The sequence below is a fragment of the Muntiacus reevesi genome, chromosome 2 (genome assembly GCF_963930625.1).
Source record: "Muntiacus reevesi chromosome 2, mMunRee1.1, whole genome shotgun sequence".
Lineage (NCBI taxonomy): Eukaryota > Metazoa > Chordata > Mammalia > Artiodactyla > Cervidae > Muntiacus > Muntiacus reevesi.
In genome coordinates, this window is record NC_089250.1 from 172,292,148 (window position 1) to 172,318,227 (window position 26,080).

Here is a 26,080-nt window from a genome sequence, read left to right on the forward strand (position 1 = left end):
ACGTGAGAGGTCCCTGCTCGCCCCGCAGGAAGAGGCCCCCGTCTGCTCGTGGCCCTGCGCCCCCCGCACCCCGAGCCCCACGGGGCCCTCCCAGCCCTGCCGGGCCGGGCACCTGTCCCCTGGGGTTGGGAGGCCGCTGACAGAGCGGCTCCGGTGCACGGGCAGCTGGGAGGGCGGGGGCCCCAGAGGGCAGCAGCTTGATTGTATTTCTGGGCCCCCTCTTGCTGAATTTCCCCCAATTTTTGAAACGAGTGTGATTCTCTTTTGAAAAGAAACCTCCTTTTAATTTTTCTTTGAAGTCGCCAGTTTTATTTAAGACTTTACACATATCTGAATAATTCGTTAAAAAGGACATGTTCATCATTTTTAGAGGTGTACAAATAGGGAAAGTAATGGCTGGCTGGCCAGATTCATGGGATGTGAGGCCAATTTCCTTAAATTAAAAAAAAGATCTGAGTTTTAGCACCTGGAGCTCTAAAAATAGCACTTGGAATTAACACTGTTCTCGGGATTCATGGTTTAAGGAAGTCACTACATTTTATTTCTTGATGCTGTAGATTTAACGACATATGGATAGAAACATGTAACTTCTCACATGGGTTAGACATCGAAAGCAGTTTGTGTATATAAACTTAAACGCTGAAAATGCATGCATTCAGCTATTACGGAACTTGGAACAAATACAAACTTGTTAACTTTCCAGAAGGGAAAAAAAAAAAAACAGTGTTAATAAAGAGTGGTCTTCTGCACCATTTTCAAACATTCTTCCTCCCTTGTTTCTCCATCCCCATCATTATCAGCGTCATCAAGCATTTCCTGAAATTCTTCCTCTGTTAACCCTTCCCCTAGTTTCTTAGCAACCCACTTGATGTTCAGTGATACACTTCCTGCATCATCATCATCAAATAATGTGAAAGCCTCCAATAGTTCTTTTTCATGCTTCTCATTCATTTTTACACTTATTATCCCCTGGAGGAGGGCATGGCAACCCACTCCAGTACTCTTGCCTGGAGAAGCCCGTGGGCAGAGGAGGCTGGTGGGCTACAGTCCATGGGGTTGCAAGAGTTGGACACGACTTAGCGACTGTACCACCACCGTGGCAAAACAGTCTTCAAAACTGATGGTGTCACTTCCTTCTTTGTCAGTCTCAGCTATCATCTTTCTAACGTCTTCCTTCTTTGCTCAAATCCGAAGGCCCGCACTGCAGTCACGTCCCCAGTCGGCACCCTGGCCGGGACCTCCCGACATTACCTGCCTGCCACACTGCCCAATGGTAGCTCACTGCTGCTCAAGAAGCGTCTTTATAAGTCGGACAGAAACGCATCGGTGCCCCAGCTCATGCTTCCCAGGCGCCCTCCCGTGTTTCTGGGGCCTGGGGCTCCCGTGAACTGCAGTCCTGGGGACCGAGGCCCCACACGCACAGTGTCCTCAGCCCAGACGTGCGGCCTGCTCTCCTCTTGTTTCTCCGCCTTCCCGCAGGATCGGTGTGAGGAAGAGAGCAAGTGCGCTGTGTTGGCGGGGTCTGGAGGACGGGCGGGGACGCTGGGCGGAGGCTCAGGTGGGTCTCCCCCCACCCCCACCCCGGCGGGCGCCTGCGATGGGGCAGGACGGAGGCAGACCTGTGGGGCGGGGTGGCGTGGGGCCTGAGGTGGAGCCCACCCCTTCTCTGCCACCCCGGGGCTGGGCGGGCGTCCTGGCACACCCCATGTGCTGTTCTATCCCGAAGCGAGGTCATGGCAGGACCTGGGGTCCCAGAGGGAAACCTGGGTCCTGGGAGGAGCGCCCACACTGAGGTCCGCGGTGCTGACACGCTCGGATCGGGAGACCCGGCGCGTTTCCCCGCTGACGGTACGCCTGCCTGCGACGGTGGCCACCTGCCAGCCTGTGTCCTTCTGCACCTGGCGCGACGGTCCAGCTGGACAGGCCCGGCTGAGCAGCGGGCTCGCTCCTGGCCTTAGTGCTGGTGGCTGCCCTGGAGGTGGATCATCTCAGTTCTCATAGACTATGTTTGCTAGGTTAAGCTTGCTTTGTTTCCTAGAATCTGACCCTGTTAGATGAAGCGTCTGTCCTTGTGTGTGCTCGGTCGTGTCCGACTCTCTGTGACCCCATGGACTGTAGCCCACCAGGCTCCTCTGTCCATGGGATCCTCCAGGCGAGAAGACTGGAGTGGGTTGCCACGCCCTCCTCCAGGGGATCTTCCCGACCCAGGGATCAGGCCTGTGTCACCCGTGTCTCCTGCATTGACAGGTGAATTTTTTACCAATTGCACCACCTGGGATAGGTTGTCACTTAAATACATGATGTCCAGGGCACTCTTTAGGGGCAGATGTCTATTTTGTCTAAGCTCTGCCAGGCCCTGCATCCCGGTGAGGCAGGTCCTCAAGTCCCAGGCCTCTGTGAGGGGCTCTGGCAGCATTTGTAGATGCGAGCTGGCTCTGTCTTGTTCCTCACTAAAGAGGAGGGTGCTGCTGGGTCATCTGTCGTGGGAAAGCCTCCCTCGCTCTTCTTATTTTCACCTTTTTCCTTATCGTCATTTTTTTCCTTATTTTCATTTTTTTCCTTTCATGCTTTCCTTTTTAAGCTCTGCCGGGTTTATCTAAAGGCCTAACATGCAGAGAGGACAGGCGTGCCTCAGGGCACGCTCCCTGCCCGCCACGCTGCGTGTCCCGTCGATTGGTGGCCAGCCCACCGGCACTTCCTCTGTAGAGCTATTCTTAGCCTCCGCATTCGTGCCTCCAGAGGCAAGATTTCCTTTCTCGGGAAAGGAAACGGTTTTCCAGAGGGATAAGCGTGCAGCGCGGGGCAGGATTTCCTGAGGAACCGGGGCGGCTCAGTGCCCGGAGGCCTCGCTGCAGGCGCAGAGTGGGGAGCGCAGGGCACTGTTCGTTTCTAGTGACCTGCCCTTGGAAATTTTTGGACGTATTTGAGAAAGACGCGTGCACGTCCTGGTGTTCACAGTCATGCGTTGTCACTGTTGGCCTGGAAGGCGGGTGCAGTCACCTCCCTGGGGGCCGGGTTTCTGCCTCCAGGACCCTGGGGCTTTGAAGACCCTGACTCCGCGTCGCCCCAAGCCCAGGCTCCAGGCCACGAGGCCGCTGGGCGCCTGGCCGTGTCCCAGGGCAGCTCCCTCAGTCCCAGCGCCACCTTCCACAGGTGCTAAAAGCACATTTTCCACGTTTTTAGCCTCTGAATTCAGACTAGGCTTCAAAGTTTGAAACCTTAGGGAGCGGCTGACACAGTGGCCCCTTGGGTGTGTGAAAGGGATGCTCATCACTGGGGGGAGTGTGACGTGCTGAGCAGCCGTTCCAGCACTGGTGGCCGTCTTGTGGGGCCTGAGTCTGACCTTTAGGAAGAGGTGGCCTCGCTCCTTTCCCGGCGGGGACCCTGGCTGGGGGGCCGTGCCGTCCTGGGGCCCTGCAGGGAGAGTTGCTGTCGGCCCCTGGCTCCCCAGGTGCCATGTCTCAAGTACCCTCTCCTGCTCACAGTCTGGTTACCTCCGAGAAACGGGGCCCTGGCCCACAGGGAACAGAAGTTTGGCATGGGCCAGTGGGAGGCAGCCACGTTTCCCTTGGAGTACAAAATGAACCAGAGCAAAAGCTAACAGAGTTTTGCCAAGAAAAAGTGAAGTGAAAGTGAAAGTCGCTCAGTCGTGTCCAACTCTTTGTGACCCCATGGACTTTGTCCATGGAATTCTCCAGGCCAGAATACTGGAGTGGGTAGCCTTTGCCTTCTCCAGGGGATCTTTCCAACCCAGGGATCGAACCCAGGTCTCCCACATTGCAGGCGGATTCTTTACCATCTGAGCCACAAGGGAAGCCTAAGAATACTGAGTGGGTAGCCTTTCCCTTCTCCCAACCCAGGAATAGAACTGGGGTCTCCTGCATTGCAGGCAGGTTCTTTACCAGCTGAGTTTCCAAGAGAACACACTGGTTATAGCAGACACCCTTTTGCAACAACACAAGAGATGCCTGCACATGGACATCACCAGACCGTCTGTACCAAAATCATATTGATTATATTCTTTGCAGCCAATGATGGAGAAGTTCTATACAGTCAGCTAAAACAAGACCTAGAGCTGACTGTCGCTCAGATCATGAGCTCCTTATTGCAAAATTCAGGCTTTAAATTGAGGAAAGTAGGCAAAACCACTAGGCCATACAGGTATGAGTGAGTGATAGTTGCTCAGTTGTGTCCGACTCTGCGACCCCATGGACTGTGTAACCTGCCAGGCTCCTTCGTCCATGGAATTCTACAGACAAGAATACTGGAGTGGGTTGCCACTTCCCAAATATCTTATGATTATACTGTGGAGGTGATAAATAGATTCAAGGGATTAGATCTGGTAGACAGAGTGCCTGAAGAACTAAGGATGGAGGTTAAGAGCATTGAACAGGAGGCGGTGACGAAAACCATCCCCAAGAAAAATGCGAGAAGGCAAAGTGCTCGTCCAAGGAGGCCTCACAAACAGCTGAGAAGAGAAGCAAAAGTTAGAGGAGAAAGGGAGAGACATACTCGGCTGAATGCAGAGCTCCAGAGAATATCATGAAGAGATAAGAAAGCCTTCAGTGAACAGTGCAAAGAAATAAAGGAAAACAATAGAATGGGAAAGACTAGAGATCTCCTAAGAAAACTGGAGATACCAAGGGAACATTTTATGCAAAAATGGGCACAAAAAAGGACAGAAACAGCAAGGATCTAACAGAAGCAGAAGAGATTAAGAAGAGGTGGCAAGAATACACAGAAGAAGAACTATACAAAAAAAGGTTCTTAATGACCTGGAACCACAATAGTGCGGTCACTCTCCTACAGCCATACATCCTTGAGTGTGAAGTCAAGTGGGCTTTAGGAAACATTATTATGAACAAAAGCTAGTGAAGGTGATGGAATTCCAGCTGAGCTATTTAAAAATCCTAAAAGATGATGCTGTTAAAGTGCTGCACTCAATATGTTAGCATATTTGGAAAACTCAGCAGTGGTCACAGGACTGGAAAAGGTCAATTTTCACTCTGATCCCAAAGAAAGGCAATGCCAAAGAATGTTCAAATTACCATACAGTTGCATTCATTTCATATGCTATCAAGATTATGCTCAAAATCCTTCAAGCTCAGCTTTAGCAGTACGTGAACTGAGAACTTCTTGTTCTCAATGTACAAACTGAACTTAGAAAAGGCAGAGGAACCAGAGATCAAATTGCCAGCATTTGATGGATCATGGAGAAAGCAAGGGAATTCCAGAAAAACACCTACTTTTGCTTCACTGACTACACTAAAGCCTTTGACTGTACGGATCGCAACAAACTGTGGAAAATTCTTCAAGAGATGGGAATACCAGACCACCTGATCTGCCTCCTGAGAAACCTGTATGCAGGTCAGGAAGCAACAGTTAGAACTGGACATGGAACAACAGACTGGTTCCAAGTTGAAAAAGAAGTGTTAAGTTTGTATATTGTTACCCTGCTTATTTAACTTCTTTGCAGAGTACATCATGCAAAGTGCCAGGCTGGATGAATCACAAACTGGAATCAAGACTACTGGGAGAAATATCAACAACCTCAGATATGCAGATGACACCACTTTAATGGCAGAAAGCAGAGAGAAACTAAAGATCCTCTTGACGAAAGTGAAAGAGGAGAGTGAAAAAGCTGACTTGAAACTCAGCATTCAAAAAATGAAGATCATGACATCCAGTCCCATCACTTCGTAGCAAATAGATGGGGAAAAAGTAGAACGGTGACAGATTTTATTTTCTGGGGCTTCAGAATCTCTGTGGACAGTGACTGCAGCCATGAAATTAAAAGACACTGCTTTACTCCTTGGAAGAAAAGATATGACAAATGTAGACAACGTATTAAAAGGCAGAGACATCACTTTACCGACAAAAGTTGGTATAGTCAAAGCTACGGTTTTTCCAGTAGTCATGTACAGATGTGAGAGTTGTACTGTAAAGAAGGCTGAGTGCCAAAGAATTAATATTTTCGAACTGTGGTACTGGAGAAGACTCTTGAGAGTCCCTTTGACTGCAAGGAGATCAAACCAGTCAATCCTAAAGGAGATCAACCCTGAATATTAATTGGAAGGATGAATGCTGAAGCTGAAGCCCCAGTACTTTGGCCACCTGATGTGAAGAGTTGACTCATAAGAAAAGACCCTGATGCTGGGAAAGATTGAGGGCAGGAGGAGAAGGGGACGACAGAGGATGAGATGGTTGGATGGCATCACCGACTCAATGGACATGAGTTTGGGTAAACTCTGGGATCAAAGTAATGGTGAAGGACAGGGAAGCCTGGCAAGCTGCAGCTCACGGGGTCACAAAGATTTGGACACGACTGAGGGTCTGAATAGCAACAACAAGCTAGAAGCAGAGGTCCCTCCTTGGGTGCTGAGGGGAAGCTGCTCGGGCCGCTGACCGCTGTGGGCAGGGTGAGTCAGAGACAAGCGCTGTCCTCCAGGCTGGCCAGGCGGGGAGCCCTCAGTGAGCACTGGGGGTCAGAGTGGGGCGGCTCTGGAGGCCCGCTGACAGCTCTGCCCTCCGGGCCCACACGCCCCGCTCCTGCCCGCCTGCACCTTCCCGGTCTGGCCGCCGTCCACAGCCAGGCCCCTCCTGCGTGCAGAGGGGCTGTGGGCCGGGGTGGAGTCTGCCTAGGGAGGAGGCGGCAAGCAGCCTGCCTCCAAGCAGTGCCTGTCTGACCACTGCGGGCTCTGCTGCCACAAAGCCCGGTCTCTTCCACGCGTTGCTTTCCACGGTTTCTCCGTGGTGGGGTCTCCGTGGGCCTGGGGTCACGGTTCTCTCTTCCAGTCCCGCCCCCATCCCTGATCCTTCTGCCTATGACCATCCTGGAGGCCGCTGTCCTGCAGGGTGACTGCAGGTTGGGTCCCCATGTGCGCCCGCTTTGGTTTCCGGTTGGACTTTGGGGCCCAGGTGCCCCCTGCCCCACCTTGGGAGCCCGGCCCCTCCCGTCTAGGAAGCAGGCGACCTCTCTCCCACAAGAAGTTAGTCAGATGTCTTTTCTGTGATGCTGTTTGGGTTTTTTCATATTTTGCCTTTTTCCCCTGGACTTTAAATTCTTCTTCAAACATTAGGAAGGTAAGCTCTTTGCTGCTGATCTGTATCACAGATATTTTCTATCAGTTTCGCAGTTTTTGATTTTACTATTTTTTTTGCCATGTGATTTTTATTTTTTTTATTTTTTGCAATTTTTAAAAACTTGTAGTTGAACACATGATTCTCTTTAAAAATGGCACTCGAACTTTGAGTCATGGCTCGTTTCTCCGTGTGAACTTTAGAACCGCTTATCTGGTGGAGCTGGGTGGGGTGGGTGGCTCAGTGGGGATCAGCCCTGACGCTCCACCGGAGTCGGGCTGAGGACCAGGAGGCGCTCCGGTGACTCATGTCTGACTCTCGTCTCTGCCAGGAGTGTCTTAACACTTTTCTCTTGTAAAATTGTCACATTTTAAAGTTCACTCCCCACTGGCCCCTTTCCTTGTGCTGCTGTGATAAACGGGGCTTCCTTTCCCCTTGAACCTTCTCGCTGGCTGTTGTTTGTATTTGTGACCGCTGTTGGGTTTTGTATGTTAATTTTTTTTATCTTGCCCCCCCTCCCCACCCCCGAATTCTTTTGTTGTTTGAGTTTCACCACCAGCTCCGTGGGGTCCCCAGATGCACCGTGTCCTCCGTGATGCCAGCAGCCTGTGGCTGCTTCTCACGTGGTGGCGTGGACGTGGGAATGGTGGGCAGCCTGCCAGGTGCCTGAACTTTCCCGGAGGGGCTGGCCTGGCTGGCCTGTCCGCAGGAAGAAGGGACTAGCATTAGGATGAGGAGCAGAGGTGTGCATGCTGTGGCGTTCTTCTGATAAATATACTCTGTGATTGTCAAAGTTGTGATAGTAATAAAATTAAAGAAAACACTTTAGTCAAAATAAGATACAGAACTCTGCCATAAACTGAAGGAACGTGGGAAGGATAAACATAAATCCAAACATTACTGAATAAGAAACAGGAAAAGGCCAGGAAAGCAGTAAACTAAGGAAACGTTGAGTTGTTTATTTGAATGTGTAAGTGAAATAAATATTTGATAAGGCTGCTTATTGGAAGGAAAGCGGGAGGGAGGCGCAGACAGACTGGGCACGCAGCAGCAACCGGGGGCGACGGTTACTCGTTCGGTTTAACCATCTGGATAACGTTGTAAATTAGATCCTCACATTACACCACGTAAAATCAGAGTGGGGGAAAACGTTTAAAGCAACACGCCTCTCATTTTACTGCACACACACCCTTGTGTTTGTAGCATCACGGAGGCGATGGGCTCTGCTGTGAACAGGCCTTCAGAGACTCAGCCCCTCGCAGGTCACTCCTCTGCGGGGTGGGGGGTGTCCCCTTCTCGGGGTCCGCCTTCTTGTCTGGAGCCCCCAGGGGGACAGGCTGCGGGTCAGCTCCCCAGGCTCTATAGCTTGCGGCGTCTCGATGAGTCGGGGTAGCAAAGGAGAGCGGGCAGCAAAGGAGAGCGAGATCCTTTGCTTCCAGACTCTGACCTTTAGCCCTTTAAAATGACTCACCTGATACCAGGTAAGGTCAGACCTCCCTGAGATAATCCCCCTGTTGATTAACTTAGGATCTGCTAATTTTGGAATGTCATTACTTCTGCAGAATCCCTTTCATCTTGGCCGGGTGTCAGCCAGGTGGGGGAGTGGCATCTTACAGTCACTCCCGCCTGGGGCGGGAGCGCCCAGGTGGGGCGCCTGGAGGCTTGTTGGAATTCTGCCCGCCCAGGAAGACTGACCAAATCCTGGCTGATTATGATTTTATCATAAATGTTGCTTCTATTGAAGAACTTTTCAGTTAATTCTTTTAACCTTGGTTTATTTCTTCCCCTTGTTTAAGCCCCCTTATTTTACGTCCCCTATATAATCTTCTTTCTCCCTGAAAAGCTTCTGAAGCCATCACTTTCGGGTTCACGTATACTGGTTGTGAGTCTCCTCACTTTTCTTTGTCCAAAGTTAAGTCCATTTCCCCTTTACTTTTGGAAGATAATTTTGCTGGACACGTAAATCTGGGTTGGTGTTTTGGGGTTTTTCCACCCACATGAAACATTTGATTCACTCTCCCCTCGCTCGTGTAGCTTTTGTCAAGTTCACGGTAATTCTTGTCCTTGTTCCCCTATAGATGAGGTGCGTTTGATTCCTTCCTTCTCTCAAGGTTTCTCCTCATCTTTAGCTTTCAGCAGCTGTGTCTGAATGTCTAAGATGAGGTTTAGATGTTTTGGTGTTTATCCTACTTGGTGTTCTGTAAGCCTTGGGGATCTGCAGTTTGGTCGTAACTTTGCAGAGTTCTTGGCCGTTGTTTCTTCACACTTTTCACCTGCCCTCTTCTCTCTTTCTCCTGACGTTGCTGTTTTATGTACATTTTATCTTTTGAAGTTGTATTACAATTCTTGGATGTTCTGTAATTTTTTTTGTTTTTATAATCTCTGCATTTCAGTTTTAGAAGCTTCTTTTGCCACATCTTCAAGCTTACTATTTCCTTGGCTATGTCTAATCTGTTCATGAGCCATCAAAGGCAGACTTCATTTTTGTTAGTGTTTCTGATTTCTAGTGTTTCCTTTTGGTTCTCAGAGTTTCCATCACGCTGCTTATGTTACCCATCTGTTGCTGAAAATTGTCCACTTTTTCTGTCACAGTTATTTTAAATTCCCTTTCTGATAATTCCAAAATCTGTGTCATAATTGAGTCTGATTCTGATGCATTTTAAAAAATGTCTTTAGGGAATTCCCTGTAGGTCCGGTGATTAGGGGGCTTTCCTGATGGCTCAGTGGTTAAAGAATCTGCCTGTGATGCAGGAGTCTCAGGTTCAGTCCCTGGGTCAGGAAGATCCGCGGAGGAGAGCATGACAACCGACTCCAGTACTCTTGCCTGGAGAATCCCATGGAGAGAGGAGCCTGGCGGGCTATAGTTCATGGGGTCGCAAGGAGTCACACGACTGAAGCGGCTGAGCATGCGCACGTGCTGGTGACCAGGACTCTGAGCGTCCAGCTGCCGGGGGCCCAGGCCCTGTCCCCGGCCGGCGAGTGGCCCAGGCCCTGTCCCCGGCCGGCGAGTGGCCCAGGTCCTGTCCCCGGCCGGGGAGTGGCCCAGGTCCTGTCCCCGGCCGGGGAACTAAGATCCACAAGCTGCGTGGTGCAGCCAATCGATAAATATAAATCGATCAGTCAATCATGTTTAGACTGATTTTCTCTTGCCTTGTGATTTTTGTTGAAATCTGCACGTGATGAGTTGGGTCATAGGGACTGAGGCCTGCAGTGTGGGACGGGGGTGGAGCTGTGTTTACTGTCAGCTGAGGCTGTGATGTCAGAGGGTTTGCCCCCCGTGTCCTGGTTTGGGGGCCCCTGTGTCTCGGGTTTGCCCCCCGTGTCCTGGTTTGGGGGCCCCTGTGTCTCGGGTTTGCCCCCCGTGTCCTGGTTTGGGGGCCCCTGTGTCTCGGGTTTGCCCCCTGTGTCCTGGTTTGGGGGCCCCTGTGTCTCGGGTTTGCCTCCCGTGTCCTGGTTTGGGGGCCCCTGTGTCTTGCCCTCTCGCATCTGGAGTCCATTACTGTTGCCCTGGAGCCTCCTCGTGTGGGGTAAGGAGGGGGCAAGGTGATCTGCAGTCTGTGGTGACTTCTCTATCTGCTGGGGGCCTCTGCCGCTGGGCTGTGACCCTCACGTGTCCCGTCTCCCCCACCCCCATCCCTGGAGCGAGATGGGAAGGCTGACAGGGGACACGTCTGTCCACAGGAGGCGGAGCCCCGGCCAAGCCTTTCCTCTGCCATGTTTCTGGTTAACTTCTCGGTCCCTGTAGAGATAATCATTTCTTTTCTTCATTTTGTTGGTCAGTTGCATTAGAGGCTTTCCTCATGTTGAACCGTCCGTTCCCTCATGGTTTATTGCATAGACTGATTGTGAATTTTCTACCTGCTGCTGCATTCTGTAACGTGGGGCGTTTGCACTGTGCTGTGAGATTGGCTTGAAGTTCCCCCTCTTTTGTATGCTGTCTTTCTCTCCTTTCTCTGTCAGTCAATATTATGTTTTTTTCATGTTAGGCCGCAAAGTTTTTCTTCCTTTTCTGTTATACGGAGCTGTACTGTCTAGTAATGGCTAATTATATGTGACTCATACTGATTTAATCAAAGTTAAATAAAAATTTAAATTCAGTTATTTAGTCACAGTAGCCCATTTCAAGTGGAAATTCAGCTGGTGCAAATAGAGAACGTTCTTATCATCGCATACAGCGATTGGACAGCACTGGTCTTGAGTCAGAGAAGTTTCCTGTGTTGATGGAAACGTTCTGAAATCTGCTCCATCCAGGCCAGTGGTCACTGGCCACAGGTGGCTGTGAGCAGGTTTGTATTTGTGGTGTGTGCTTGTGTTGTTGTATGTGGTTTGTGTGATGTGTGGTGTCTGTGTGTGTTTGTGGTGTAGTGTGTGGGATGTGTATGTATGTGGAGTGTGTGTCCATGTTTGTGGTGTGGTGTATGAGTTGTTGATTTTCTGACTTGTTTTTGTGCAGTAATAAGCAGATGAGCCCAGTACTTTTCATATAACCTGAAAATACTTTTCCCTGTTTGTCATTTGCCTTTTTTTTTTATTGTTTGTAGGGAATAGCAGTTGTTTCAAATGTTGCTAAAGTATTCTGAGAGCTTTCTTTGTTTTTCTCTTCCTCGAGGTTTTAAAATTAAGAGTTAAAGATATGAGCGTAATGTAATTATGAGCATTAAAATGGAGAAAATAAAAGAAAAAAAGAAAGAAATACAACTACTCAGTCTTGGCGCTCTTTGCTCAGTCTTTTTTTATTGCCCCGGTGCAGAGTTTAAAGCGGGAGCTGGCCAGAGCACGCCCACATGCTTCCTGCCCACGCCCACAGCCACGCCCACAGCCACGCCCACGCCCACGAGCTTCCTGCCCACGACCACACCCATGCCCACACCTACACCCATGCCCACGCCCACACCCACACCCACGCGCTTCCTGCCCACGCCCGCCTCCCACTCAGCCCCTCTCCCTCTGTGGACCACCTGGGCCGGGGGAAGGGTGTGGTGCGCGTGGGCGGCCAGGTCTGCAGGGGCTTCTCAGCAGGGGGGTGTGCTGGGTGCTGGCCTGGTCCTTGCTGTGGGGCTTGTACGTGGACGTGAATCACGTGTGCTCCTTCCATCTCCATTAAGGTATGAACTGCTTCCGTGTTCGTGTGTGCTCGTCAGATGTTGCGTATTTTTTAAAATAAAACACACCTCACCCTTTTAGCCTCTGTAACGGCGTTCCATCCCGTTTGCCGTGTTGTGTGAGCAGCACCAGGTTTATCAGTTCAGTTCCGTCGCTCAGTCGTGTCCGACTCTTTGCGACCCCATGCCCTGCAGCACGCCAGGCTTCCCTGTCCATCACCAACTCCCGGAGCTCACTCAAACTCATGTCCATCTTGTCGGTGATGCCATCCAACCACCTCATCCTCCCTCGTCCCCTTCTCCTGCCTTCAGTCTTTCCCAGCATGTTTACACTCAAGACTTATTTACCATTTCAGGAATTTCTTTCTGTTGCCGCCTCCTTCCTTTCCGTAGACGGCCCACGTGACTTTCTTTATCAGTGAACTCTCTGTGGTATTCTTAACTGTAACTCTTATAAACAATGCCATCTTGAACTTGTTTGTGTGCAGAGCATTTTTGTTGTTTAGGATTACTTTATTCTAGGATTGACTTCCAGAAATAGAATTTCGCATTTGGGAAGAAGGAGTATTTTTAACGTTTCCCAGCATGTTTTGAGAATCTGCTCTGCAGACAGGGTACATGAAAGCTCAGGGTGGCGTGTACGTTCTCAGAGCTTACAGAGCCGGCCTGGCCCACACTTTGGGCTGAGATGAGAATATTTCTTTAAGAACTAGTGTGTGTGTTTATGTTTTATTCTTACTTTAGTGGTTTTAAAAATAACTGCATTAGCTAAATATGGGCTGCAACTATGAGGAGGCCTCCAGGCCTGGCCAAGAGCGGCTCCTGGGGCAGAGGCAAAGGACAGATGGATGGAGGAGCTGGGGAGGGCCGGGGGGCGCAGGCGTGTGTGAGGAGAGCATGCGTGTGTCAGCATATGTGACTGTCTATGGGTGTGAGCATGTGTGTCTGCATGCGCACGTTTGTGAGCTTGTGAGTGTGTATCTGTGTGTGTGTGTGCACATGTGCACATGGGAGTGTGTGAGCATGTGTGTCATCATGGGAGTGTGTTAGCCTGTGAGTATCTGTGTGTCTGCATGTGTGTGTCCACATGTGCACGTCTGTTTGCATGTGTGTGTCTGCATGTCCATGTGTATGCGAGCATGTGTGTATCTGTGTGTGCATGTGTGTGTGCATGTGCACATGTGTGTGGGAGCATGTGAGTGTGTATCTCTGTGTGTGAGTGTGTGAGCTTGTGTGTGTGTATCTTTGTGTGTATGTCTGCCCACATGTGCACGTGTGTGAGCATGTGTCTGCCCACATGTGCACATGTGTTTATGAGTGTGAGCATGTATATGTATCTCTGTGTGTCCCTGCATGTGTGTGTCTGCATGTGCACATGTGTGTGAGCATGTGAGTGTATTTTTGTGTGTGTGCATGTGTGTGAGTGTGAGAGTAGGTGTATGTGTGAGAATGTGTGTGCCCACATGCGCACATGTGTGTATGCGTGTGAGCATGTGTGTATCTGTGTGTGTTTGCATGTGTGTCCCCACAGGTGCACATGTGAGTTTGTGAGCCGTGTGTCCTCATGTGAACATGTGTGTGGGCATGTGTGTATCTCTGTGTGTCCGCATGTGTGAGTGTGTGAGCATGTGTGTGTGTCTGTTGAGAGTGTGTCTGCGTGAATGTGTGTGCGTGAGTGTGAGCAGGGAGGGCAGAGGAGCCCGAGGTCTGGTGGCCTGGGGTCGTGGTGCTGCCCCCTCAGCACTCAGGGTTCAGGCTGGGGTCTCTGGAGTTGGGCGAGGCCGTGAGGAGTGCTTGTGAAGGAGAGCGACGTCCCCGTGTGGAGGTCAGGGGTGAGCGGACAGCCCACAGGGACCCGGAGGGGCTGAGAGGCCAGCAGTCGGCTGGGCAGTGAGATGCTGGCCAGGAAGAGTGCCCGGGTCGGGTCACCGAGGGGGTCAGCGTGGCCCTGATGAGCAGGTGGACTGGGCTCTCTGGACGCTCTCGTCCCCAGCCAGTGGATTTCTTCTGTTTCAGAGTAATTTTGGTCCCCCTGTTTTCTGTTTAGAGCTGCCCTTTAATTATCCCACAGCCTCTGGAGGCCTCTCTAAACATAAACACGGGTGTGTCTTTGTTTAAAGCACTTTCATTAGTAATGGTTTCGGGGAACCCCCAGCCGCCTGGGCTGAGAGTCATACTGGTTTCATACTGGAGACCTAAGCGAGCTGGTGACCCGGAGTCCGACTAGAGGAGCATCAGGTGCTGCCGCCCCATCCCGACATGGCCGCCCTGCGGAGCGTCCCTGTGCTGCTCTTAGGCCGTTGACTTGGCTGAACCGCCCCCAGGCCGTGGGCCCGACCCCCTCGGAGGGTTGTGCTCCGTTTCACAGGCCACAGCAGGGCGCCCAGATGACTTACAAGCTGCTTGGGGCCAAGGGCCCCCGGAGCAGGTGGGCCTCGTGAGCCACTGGTCTGGCTCTGGTCAGTGTGGCCCGGGCCTTCTGGGTGGTGGCAGAGTGGGCGCCCCCTTACAGGAGGCTTGTGCACCCACTTACACGAGGCCGTGCGCCACTAACAGGAGGCCGCGCGCCACTAACAGGCAGCCGTGTGCCCCCTTACAGGAGGCTGTGCACCACTTACAGGAGGCTGTGCAGGTCTGTGACGGGGGAGGTTGGGTCATGAGCCGCGCTCTCCGTCCCCACAGGGCCAGGGCCAGGTGGTGGTATGTGTACACACGCACGTGTGTGTGCACTAATGTGTCTGCATGTGTAGGTGTGTGCACATGTGTGTGCATGTGTGGGTGTGCACATGTGGGCGTGTGCACGTGTGGGAGTGTATGTGCTCTCGGTGTGCATGTGTGGTGTGTGTACACGTGTGTGTGCATGTCTGGGTGTGCACTCATGGGCACGCATGTGCACATGTGGGTGCGTGTGCATGCGGGTGTGTGCACTCATGTGTGCACATGTGGGTGCGTGTGCATGCGGGTGTGTGCACTCATGTGTGCACATGTGGGTGCGTGTGCGTGCGGGTGTGTGCACTCATGTGTGTGCACGTGTGGGAGTGTATGTGCTCCCAGTGTGCATGTGTGGTCTGTGTACACGTGTGTGTGCATGGCCGTGGAGGACCTGGCCCAGGTTCCGAGTGTCCGGTAGGAATGGTAGGAGCGGAGGCCTGAGAACCAGGTGGCGGCGCTGGGGACCGAGCCCAGGCCATGCGGAGAAATCTGTTGTCTCAGCCCCGGGGCCTGTGCGTGTGGTTTCCATTACAGGGGACATGGCGAGCCTCTGTCACTGTGTTGATTCCAGTCCGCGCCGTCCAGAATCACGCAGGGCAGCCTGCTTCGCCCACATGCCGTGTTCCCCTGGGGACCCACTGGGAGAGTGCCCTGCCTGCGGCCAGCGTCCAGCCTGTCTCGGGAGAGGGAGGCCCTTCGGCCCTCGCGCTTCACTCAGCCCTTCCTCGTGCAGGACCCTTGGTTCAAACATGGGGGCGTCGCGCCTGCTGTCGGGGCCTGACGCCCCGCTCTGTGCCCACCCAGGTCTCCCCTCTGGCTCCAGGCTCATGCCCCCTGTGTAGCAGCTCTGGGTCAACTCCTGGACGCCTCCTGGAGGGAGTGAGCCCCGGGTGCCCTAGGTGGGAAGCTCAGGTTTAGGAAGGTGGGTGGTCCTCGCCCTTGGAGACTTCGCCGGCCCACCTGGGGAGTCACGCAGGTTGGGTCCGGGGCCGGGGACAGGATGGAGGGTCCCGGTCATGCCTGTCCTGAGGGTCAGTTGGGAATGTGGTGAGGGGCCTGCAGCGGCAGCAGTTCAGCTGGTCCTAAGGCCTCCCGTCTCCTACTAAGGGCCGCTTCTTGCAGGGTTTTTGCGAGGATGTCAGGGACATGTGTGTGTCGGGCGGGGCCACAGGCTAGAGTGCAGGGTTAGGGGCCTCATGTTAGGTCGTGCCCCTGGACGCCAGGACTCTGGACCAAATCTCTTCTTCCTCTGTCTCCAGGCTGAGCCCATGGGCGCTGGTGTGAAAAGGTTGCTGAAATGCTGGTGGGGCCTGCTGCACCACCAGACCAGGCCCTCTGTCCTCAGTCAGGACTGGAGGTGGAACTGTGGGCCTTGCACTGAAAGTCCTCTTTCTTTGATCGCCTCGGGACCTGAGGCCAACTGACCATGGTCCCTGCCCCTGTGCCGGCCCCGGTGTGGGGTGTGCTGCGTCCCTGGCTCAGGTGGGGGTCAGCAGGGTCTGTAGGAGAGGGGCGCACACTTTAGTGCTGTCCCTGCTCTCAAAGCGGGGCCGCCCTCCCCATGGTCAGCGCAGACCAGCTCCAGCCCTCGGACACCGGGGCTGGCATCGGTCTGCCCCGTCTGTGGACCTGCCAGTTCTGGGCGCTGGGTAAGCTGGAGTCCAGCCTCTTCCACTGAGCGTGGTGTTTCTGAGGCCTGTCCGTGTGTGGCCTGTCAGTGGCTCCTGTGGCGTGGTGTGTGACCACATGTTTTACCTCCGTCCGTGAGCTGCTGGGTCTCTGGGTGGTTCCTGCCTTCCGGCTCCTGGTCAGCCGCTGCGAGTGCTCGTGGCTCTGTCTCTGTGGATGAGTGTTTGTGTCTCGTGGACACATCGCCGGGCCACATGGCAAGTGCACGCTGTTTCCCACGGCGCCTGCACCCCCAGCCGTGTCTGGGGGTCCGCTTCTGCGCTCGCTGTTCTCTGCTGTCAGCCTCCTGACGACGTAGGGTGGACTCTCTCTCGCTTGGGCGTGCAATTCCCTGAAGCCCAGTGATCAACGTTCAGCCTCTGCTGGGGCTGCTCCGGCCGCCGGTCTCCTGCTGCCATCTCTTTGCTCGCCTGTGAGGGCGCTCGAGGGGGCAGGGTGTGCCCCGTCGCTGCTCAGACGTGGGGCTGGGGGCCTGGCTCCCGAACCTGGCCTTGGGGACCGGAAGACCCCACACCTGGCTGGACTTGGGCCACCGTCTTTATCCGGCAGGTGCCTGGGACGTCCTCCGCCCCCTGCTCTGCGGTCTGTGAGACTCTGGGTCTGCAGCCGTCTTTTCTCTTTGTTCATTATTTGTCCACAGTCCAGTCTTCTTGCTTTTCGGGACACGTGGAAACCTCCGCGGGCGGCAGCTGCTGCCTGTGGCGCTGCTGCTGCTGTGTTGGGCCCGGCGGTGGTCAGCCCGGCCCCTGGCTCCGCCCACAGCCTGGGTGCCCAGAGCCCCGCTTGGATCCGGGGTGTGTGTCCAAGGGGTGCTGGGTTGTCTGTGCTGAGCTGTGGCGGGTGACCGGCGCTGTCAGATTCGGCTTCTCCCTGTTGCTAAGTGTGGCCCAGTGGCGTCGGCCACTGGCGCTGGTGTCACCAGCTCCTGGGGGCTGCTCGGCTCCCAGTCTGAAGCTCTGCACCGCCCGATGAGGGTCCCCGTGTGTCTCCTGTCCCCATCTCAGTGCCTGGACCATGCTGGCTTGGGTCGGGCTGCGTGCCCTGCTCGGCTGGCTGGCCTGGGGGTCCAGGAGCCTGGCAGGATGTGTGGGAAGAGGCACACCCCCATTTTCTCAGGGACCCTGTGCTGGCTCTCCCCTGGGATCTGCAGGCCCGAAGTCAACCCTTGGGGCCACACAGCTCTTTGTCCGATCTCAGGCCAGTCCTGGGACCCCACGCCGCTGGGTCCTGCCCGACGCCCCGCCTGGGACACTCCCCTGCAGGCCTGGGGCTGGCTGTGGGTCCAGGCTCCAGTGCCCGCCCCTCACCCCACTGAGTGGCGGACCAGGACCTGGAGCGTCGTGCCCCAGGAGGACCCCCCTCCCCGCCCCGTCGTGCCCCAGGCTGCAGTGAGCACGAAGATGGGCCGTCACAGTCGCCTCTGCTCACGGCTGCTGGGCTGTGTCACGGGCCTGACCGTCTTCTTTTTTCTCTTTAATTTACAGCCAGAAAACCTCCAGAAGAACTGGCTTCGGGAGTTTTATCAGGTAAGAGCCGGGCGGCAGCCGGCCCACATGAGGGAGGCCGGGTTTGTCCTGCGGCCCCGCTGTCCTCGGGGGGTGGGGGCGTCCCCCCGGCATGGGGAGGGAGGAGGGGGACCCCACTGGGGGGAGGGGGGAGGGGAATGCTTCCCATTTCCTGGTTCCTCCTCGGAGGCCCCTCCCTTCTCAGATGCCCCCCTGGCTGGGGCTCTGCCTGTCAGCGGGGACCTTCACGAGGACCTGGGTGCAGGATGGAGGCAGTGAAGCCTGTGTGTGCCCCCAGGTCTGGGCAGGATGCATGGTGGTGACGGGGGCTGGACTCTGGCCAGAGGCTCCAGGCGAGGCCTGTCAGGCCAGCTGCCCTTCCCGGCCCCCCATGGGGCCCTGCATCTGTGCTCAGCTCTCTCCTGGATGTCAGGGTCAGCTCTGCAGGGTCAACAGAGGGCTCTGCTCCTGGAGCCTGTGGTCCCGGGTGGGTGGCTCACATGGGACCCCGGCGGGGCATCTGAGAGGCCTCTGGGAACTGGTGGGTGAACAGCGTCCTGCTTGGCCAGAGCTGCCCAGTGACTTTGGCCCCTGGAGGCTGGCGTGGTCGCAGACCAGGGAGCCGGGTAGGGAACGCATGGCCGACGGCGCGGGGCACTTCTGCGACAGGTCTGTGGGGCGGGCGCAGGTGCTTTGAGGGCAGGAGGAGGTGCAGGAGTTGGGTGGCCCCGGGCCGCTGAGGCCCTGGGGCTGGGAGCTGGCCCCACGGCAGATCCACTCGGGGGCCGTCTGTCCGGCTGTCCCCCGACTCCTGCCATCCAAGCTGGCGCTGGGGGCAGCTGCTTGTCAAGTCTGCTGGTGTGGGCAGTCCACATCCCCCAGACGCTCCAGCCACTGGCGAGGGGCTGGGCTGGGTAGCAGGGCCTCTCTGGAATCGAGAGGCCCAGGGTCCGGCAGGAAGGGCCTGGGCCGTCGGAGGGTCGGTAGTCTCGGCCAAGGGGGACGGGTTCCCACCCAAGGCCCAGGAGGGTGGGGGGCGCGAGGTGCCAGGGGAGCGTCTGGTGGGGCATGGGCCTGGTTCCCATCACAGGGGGTTCTGAACCCGTCCTTCCCCGATTTTACCTTCCCAGGTGGGCAGCAGCCTTAGGGCCCCCAGCCAAAGCCCGGCTGAGCTGTGGGGTCAGCTCCCGGCAGGCAGCTGGCCCAGTGGGGCGGGCGAGGCCCCTTTCCCGGGGAGGGTGACCTCTGAGGCGTGCTCAGGCCCCAGCAGCGGCCCGGCCTGAGTGTGGAGTGAGAGGCCCTGGCATGTGGAGCCCCGTCCCCGATGTCTGCTCCCCGCTCTCTGTCAGCAGCCACTCCATCGGTTTCAGCCAGAACCGCTGCTCTTGGGTGTCTGTCTGCTTTTCACAGCCGGCCCCGGCGGGTGTGAGACGCGGTGGGAGCACATCGGGGGTGGTGGTGGGTGGCGGGCCTGGATCCAGGCTCAGAGGGGTCCTGGCGGTCACGGCCGCACGGGAGCAGGCGGGAGGCCTATGAAGGCGCGGGCCACGTCCCCGACAGCCCCAGAGGGCTGCCCTCTGAGAGCCCGTGGGGGCCGCCCTCCAAGTGGGTCCCCAGGGGCCGCCATCCCTGAGAGCCCGTGGGGGCCGCCCTCCAAGAGGGTCCCTTGGGGCTGCCGTCTGCGAGAGCCCCTGGGGCGGTCGGGAAGCAGGCTGGAGGCATGGGGTTCACGCCCAACCTCCTTTGCCTGCGTTTTACTGATGACCTGGAATCGCCATTGGCTCAGGACACTCAGTGGCTGCTGCTCCGGGGCGGAGTTCAGAGCCAGGCAGCCCCTCTCCTCCCGGCTCTGAGCCCAGGACTCGCAGGCCACAGGGGCGCCCCTTCTCAGCCTCCCAGCCGCACACGCAGCAGCTGTTCCCTGAAGCGGAGCCCAGGGGCTGGGCAGGCGTTTTCCTCCAAGTCAGTGTCCGGATGCCCGCCTCCTTCCCGGAACACGTACCTCGGTCCCGGGAACCAGCGCGTGTGGCGGGCGGAGAGCCCCTGGGCAGCAGGCGCAGCCTCTCTTGGAGGAAGAAGCCTCAGCAGCACAGGCCCCCTCACTTCCTGGGCTGACCCGGTCAGGGGGGTGATCCCCGCCGCCCGCGGCCCAGCAGCTGTGGGACTGGGCTGGAGCGGCCTCGCCCAGAGCAAGGTGACCGGTGGTCCAGGGGAGGGGGCTGGGGACTGACCTTGTTTTAATCCTGGAGTTTCTATTATGCAGTTCTAATATTTCTCAAAGGAAGCTTTACCTGCTTTTACAAACAGAACTGGATAGAACCTTCATTTTCCTAGAATCCTTGGAATGATTTTTGCCGTTTTTGTAAAACTTGATCCTGTGAAAATGTAGGAGCCGGAGAAAACGTGGTCCGTGTTCCCGTCCTCGGCTCTGAGCTGCGGTTCTCACGTGTTCCATCCGAGCATGGTCCCGGCACCATGGAGAGTGGGCCGCCTTCCAGAAGGTGCAGAGCCTGGCGTCATCCCAGCTGCCCCCCACATGTGTCCCGGTCCTGGCCTCCCCTGGGCATCCAACTCCTGGGCCCAGCGCAGCCGCAGGCCTAGCCCCCGCCTCACCCTCCTCTGGGCCAGCGGCAGTCTTCCCGGGCCCTTCACGGCCCCCCCGGAACCTCCCCGGCCGCCTCACCCCCTCCGTCCTCTGAGAGCAGCGGCACGCCCTGCAAAGGGAGCCCGGGTCCTGCCACCCTTCCGCCTCCTGTCTCAGGGGCTGAGGGCCGGGGGTCCGCGCGGGGCCTCCCTGCCTCCTTCTGCACTTGCTCCCTCCATGCCGCCTGCCCCCTCCTGGTCCCAGAGGTTGCTGCCCCTCGAGAGGCCCTGTCGGCGCCCTCCCGGCCTCGTCTTGCTCGGTGGCTGCCTCTGCCTGAACGCGCATTCTGGAGGTGCAGGCTCCAGACGCCCGGCCTGGGCGTCTGCGTGCCCCTGCTCATGTGCTGCAGCCCGTCCTCATGAGGTGCCTGGCTGGGGCCTTTCTGGGGCTGAGGGGCAGCTGAGGTCCCGGGGGCCCGTGGGGTGAGTTCCTCGCGTGGACAGACGAGGCTCGGGAGGTGCCCGCCACATGCAGGCGCTGCTCAGCGGGGGGAGTGGGCCGGACACGCCCTCGGGGGCCTCCATTGCTGCAGACAGACTGCGCTGGGCCGGGGGGCTGGGCCCTGGAGGAGGCTGGCACCAGACCTGAGGCCTCTGGCGGTCCCCAAGCCTCGTTCTCCAGACTGAGCCAGGTGGGCGGAGTCGGCTGTAACAGGCGGGACACACGTGACCAGGCCTGTCCCGCGGCTGCGTCCAGCGTCCGGGACTGTGTGTGCGTGGGGTGGGCCCATCCTGCGGCCGCGTCCAGCACCCAGGAGTGTGTGCACATGGGGTGCTCAGCTCTCGGTTGGATGAGAGTGAGGAACCGCGCAGAGAGATGAGCAATTCTGCCTCGAGTTTGACGTCAGAGCCTCCTGCCCGACGTCTGCATGTCCCAGGGAGGAGGTGCTGCCCTCAGCCGGTCATAGGACCGCGCGCGCGTGTTGACGGCACGCGGGGCGCTGGCTCACACACAGACATGACAAATGAGCAAGTGGTGACGACTTTTATTGAGATAACAGATGTTTGTTATTTACTAACGAGAGAACCACTAAGGTGTTAGAACCGGTTCAAAGAAGAGTCCAGAGGGGAACACCGGCCTCTCCTGTCAGCGACGCTGAGGGGAGCCCACGTCCACGGGTGCCGGACCGGCCACGCGAGCTGTGCTGCGCTGGACGCTGGTGTCCTGCAGCCCTGAATCCTTGCGTTTCTGCTGGAGTTCAGAGTTCACGGGACGGTACAACGGCTCGGGGGTCACTAAGGTTGAGAGAACCCCCAGAGGGACAGGGCGCCTCCAATCTGTTATGCCCATTTGAAAGCCTTTCACAATTTTCCCTGAGAATCATTTAAAAAAATAATGTGATGAGTAATATCTGCTTCCAGCTAGCACGGAGAAAGTGAACATCGCTCATTTGTGTCCGACTCTTTGCGACTCTTTGCGACCCTGTGGACTGTAGCCCGCCCGGCTCCGCTGTCCATGGGCTTCTCCAGGCAAGAACACTGGAGTGGGTAGCCCCTCCCTTCTCCAGGGCTTCCCAACCTAGAGATCGAACCTGGGTACACACAAAAACAGGTACCAAATTAAAACCAGAAAACGTATGAGACATGCTGGTTTTCCGACCTCAGGCAGTGGGCAGGGCAGGACAGTGTGGCTGTGGGATCAGAGGCCAGGCTGCACTGGCCACAGTTAAAGCCCTTGAGGATGCCCAGGCTAGTGTCCAGGGAGCTGGAATGCAGAATTTGATGTTTACAACCAATAAAAAATGAGCAGGCAGGCACAGATGCAGGGGCATCGGGCCCTTCTGTCAACGGCACGGTTAGAGGCATACCAGTTGTATTGGCCTCGGCACACCTGCTTTTGATTTTATTCTGCCAATTGTTTTCTGATTTCTTCTTCACTGTTTTCTGCTCTCTATTTTTTTCCTTTTTCTTGATTACTTTCCACTTAATTTGCTCTTCTATATGTAATTTCTGAAAGTAGAAGATAAGAATGATCAATTTCAGAAATTTGACACTGGGGAATGTTCACTGAAGATCCTGGGGACAATAAAAAGATAGTAAGGGAATTATCATGAACAACTATTTGCCAATAAATCTGGACACTTACATGAAAGGAAGATGTTTTTGGAAAAGCAAAGGAAGCTAAGTCGAGAAGAAATAAACGAGCTCTTTATTTAAGTTTTGCTCAACACTGAAAAGTTCTGTCAAACGTCTGAGCAACACACACTGACGTTTCTGTCGAGCATTTCGGGAAGGTTGAGGCACGTGATGCTGTGACACAAAGCCAGAGTCGCCTCTGAAAACACAGGTCGGCCTCCTGCGTGGAATAAACTCCCAAGTTCAAGGAGCTTCAGCAAATCAAGCATGTACAACTGCTTACATGTGTAACAATGCATGTAGTACACTCACTCACACACACGCATACAAACAGCGGCGTATCAAAAAGTTATGCGTGAGCACCAAGCCGTGCAGGCCTGGCTTAACATTCGAAAATTAATAAATAAGATCACCCACGTCAACCGACTGTGAAGAAAAAACACACGATCGTCTCTGCAGATGCAGGAAAAGCATTTGCTGAAATTCTGTAACCATTTCTGATGAAAGGTTCCGGCAAGCTGAGTGGAAGGAGCTTCTGTAACGAGCACTCACGCCCTGAGCCTGACGGCACAGTTCCCGGGGGACGAGATGCTTTCTTGCCGGGACCCTGGAGTGGGGTGGCGCAGGGCCTGCCCGCGTTCTACTGGGCGGTGAAGGTCCTCGCTGGAGTCTGGAGTCTCTGGCCAGAGAGGAAGTAGAGTCCTACAGACTGAAGGGAGGGAGCTGGCCTGCGCCTGGGCAGAAGGTGTGGCGGGCTGTTCAGGAAGCGGTGAGGGATGTGCAGAAATGTGGCTGCTAACTACTGTCAGTGAGTGTGGTGAGCGTGCAGCACACAGGGCACCCTGAGGACGTCTTTTATGTTAGATGTGAGCATGCGTGGTAGCACCGAAATGAAGCAGTGGCCACACATCTGATGAAACATGTTAATGGCTGCGCTCAAGCTGGATGTAGAAAAGGCAGAGGAACCAGAGACCAAATTGCCAACCTCCGCTGGATCATCGAAAAAACGAGAGTTCCAGAAAAACATCTATTTCTGCTTTATTGACTATGCCAAAGCCTTTGACTGTGTGGATCACAACAAACTGTGGAAAATTCTGAAAGAGATGGGAATACCAGACCACTTGACCTGCCTCCTGAGAAACCTGTATGCAGGTCAGGAAGCAGCAGTTAGAACTGGACATGGAACAACAGACTGGTTCCAAATAGGAAAAGGAGTACATCAAGACTGTATATTGTCACCCTGCTTATTTAACTTATATGCAGAGTACATCATGAGAAACGCTGGGCTGGAAGAAGCACAAACTGGAATCAAGATAACCGGGAGAAATACCAATAACCTCAGAAATGCAGATGACACCACCCTTATGGCAGAAAGTGAAGAAGAAATAAAGAGCCTCTTGATGAAAGTGAAAGAGGAGAATGAAAAAGTTGGCTTAAAGCTCAACATTCAGAAAACTAAGATCATGGCATCTGGTCCCATCAGTTTATGGCAAATAGATGAGGAGACAGTGGAAACAGTGTCAGACTTTATTTTTTTGGGGTCCAAAATCACTGCAGATGGTGACTGCAGCCGTGAAAGTAAAAGACACTCCTCGGAAGCAAAGCTATGACAAACCTTGGCAGCATATTAAAAAGCAGAGACATTACTTTGTCAACAAAGGTCCATCTAGTCAAGGCTATGGTTTTTCCAGTGGTCATGTATGGAAGTGAAAGTTGGACTGTGAAGAAAGCTGAGCACCAAAGAATTGATGCTTTTGAACTGTCGTGTTGGAGAAGACTCCTGAGAGTCCCTTGGACTGCAAGGAGATCCATCCAGTCCATCCTAAAGGAGATCAGTCCTGTGTGTTCATTGGAGGGACTGATGCTAAAGCTGAAACTCCAATACTTTGGCCACCGGATGCGAAGAACTGACTCCTTGGAAAAGAGCCTGATGCTGGGAAAGACTGAGGGCAGCAGGAGAAGGGGCTGACAGGATGAGGTGGTTGGATGGCATCACCAACGCAATGGACATGAGTTTGAGTAAACTCCAGGAGTTGATGATGGACAGGGAGGCCTGGCGTGCTGCAGCCATGGAGTCGCAGAGTCGGACACGACTGAGCGATTGAAGTGAGCTGAACGTCTGTGCAGCGATGAGAGCAGTTCAGGAAAGTCCCGAGGAAGCAGGGAGGTGTCCCTCTCCAAGGAGGCCAGAGGTGGGGTCCCCACTGCTTTCTTTGTCAACCTCTGAGAAGCCAGGCTCATGCCCTAGTCTGCTGGTGTGGGGCATGGGGACAGGAAGGGTGCGTTCCTGCAGGATGGGGGCCAGGGGGCAGGGGCACAGGCAGTGGGGCCCCTCCGCGCCTGCCGCTCTCTGCTCTGGGCTCGGCCTGAGTCTGCAGCTGCCCCCAGTGCCCAGCCTCCTCCGTGTTGGGGTGCGAGGTCCTCCCTGCAGACCTGCCGAGCCTTCAACGGGCTGCTGATGCCGCTAGTCTGGGCTGTGCCCGCAGGGCCCGCCCTCGTGGCGCGTGAAGAGGGCACACTTCCCAGGGAGCCACAGGGGCCCGATGACAATCCTCATTGGCCTTGAAGAGCTGCTGGATTGCCGGGTCAGCGCGGTCGCATCTAGCAGCTCAGCCGGGCGGGGATCGGGTGTGCCGTCTGCCCCACACGCCCTGAGTTGCCCCTGTAAGTGCCTGGCACACATGAGCATCACACCCGGGTCCTCGGACCCCATCCACCCCAAGCCAGAGTCGCGGCTTCCTGTCTGCCTCTGGTACGGAGAGAGGCGGGCCCCCCAAGGTGGATGCTGGGGGGCTCACACACACCCATGGGCCCCCGAGATGGATAGTGGGGGGCTCTCTCACACCATGGGCCCTCCGAGATGGATAGTGGGGGGCTCTCTCACACCATGGCCCCCCCGAGGTGGATAGTTGGGAGGCTCACTCACACCCATGGGCCCCTGAGGTGGATAGTTGGGGGGCTGTCTCACACCCGTGGGCCCCCGAGGTGGATAGTTGGGGGGCTGTCTCACACCCATGGGCCCCCGAGGTGGATAGTTGGGGGGCTGTCTCACACCCTTGGGCCCCCGAGGTGGATAGTTGAGGGGCTGTCTCACACCCATGGGCCCCCGAGGTGGATAGTTGGGGGGTTGTCTCACATCCATTGGGCCCCCGAGGTGGATGCTGGGGAGGCTCTCTCACACCCATGGGCCCCCCCGAGGTGGATACTGAGGGGGTTCTCTCACACCCGTGGGCCCCCTGAGGTGGATAGTTGGGAGGCTCTCTCATGCCCATG

General features: G+C 55.5%; 1 protein-coding gene across 2 annotated transcripts in view; it reads left to right on the forward strand.

The window, feature by feature from the left end:
• INPP5A (inositol polyphosphate-5-phosphatase A) overlaps positions 1-26,080 on the forward strand; it is a 152,423-nt gene that overhangs the window by 35,015 nt on the left and 91,328 nt on the right. For both annotated transcript variants that reach the window (XM_065923591.1, XM_065923590.1), the window contains exon 2: positions 18,068-18,109. In XM_065923591.1, coding sequence (XP_065779663.1) covers positions 18,068-18,109 — 42 coding nt within the window. The remainder of the gene's footprint in view (positions 1-18,067; positions 18,110-26,080) is intronic.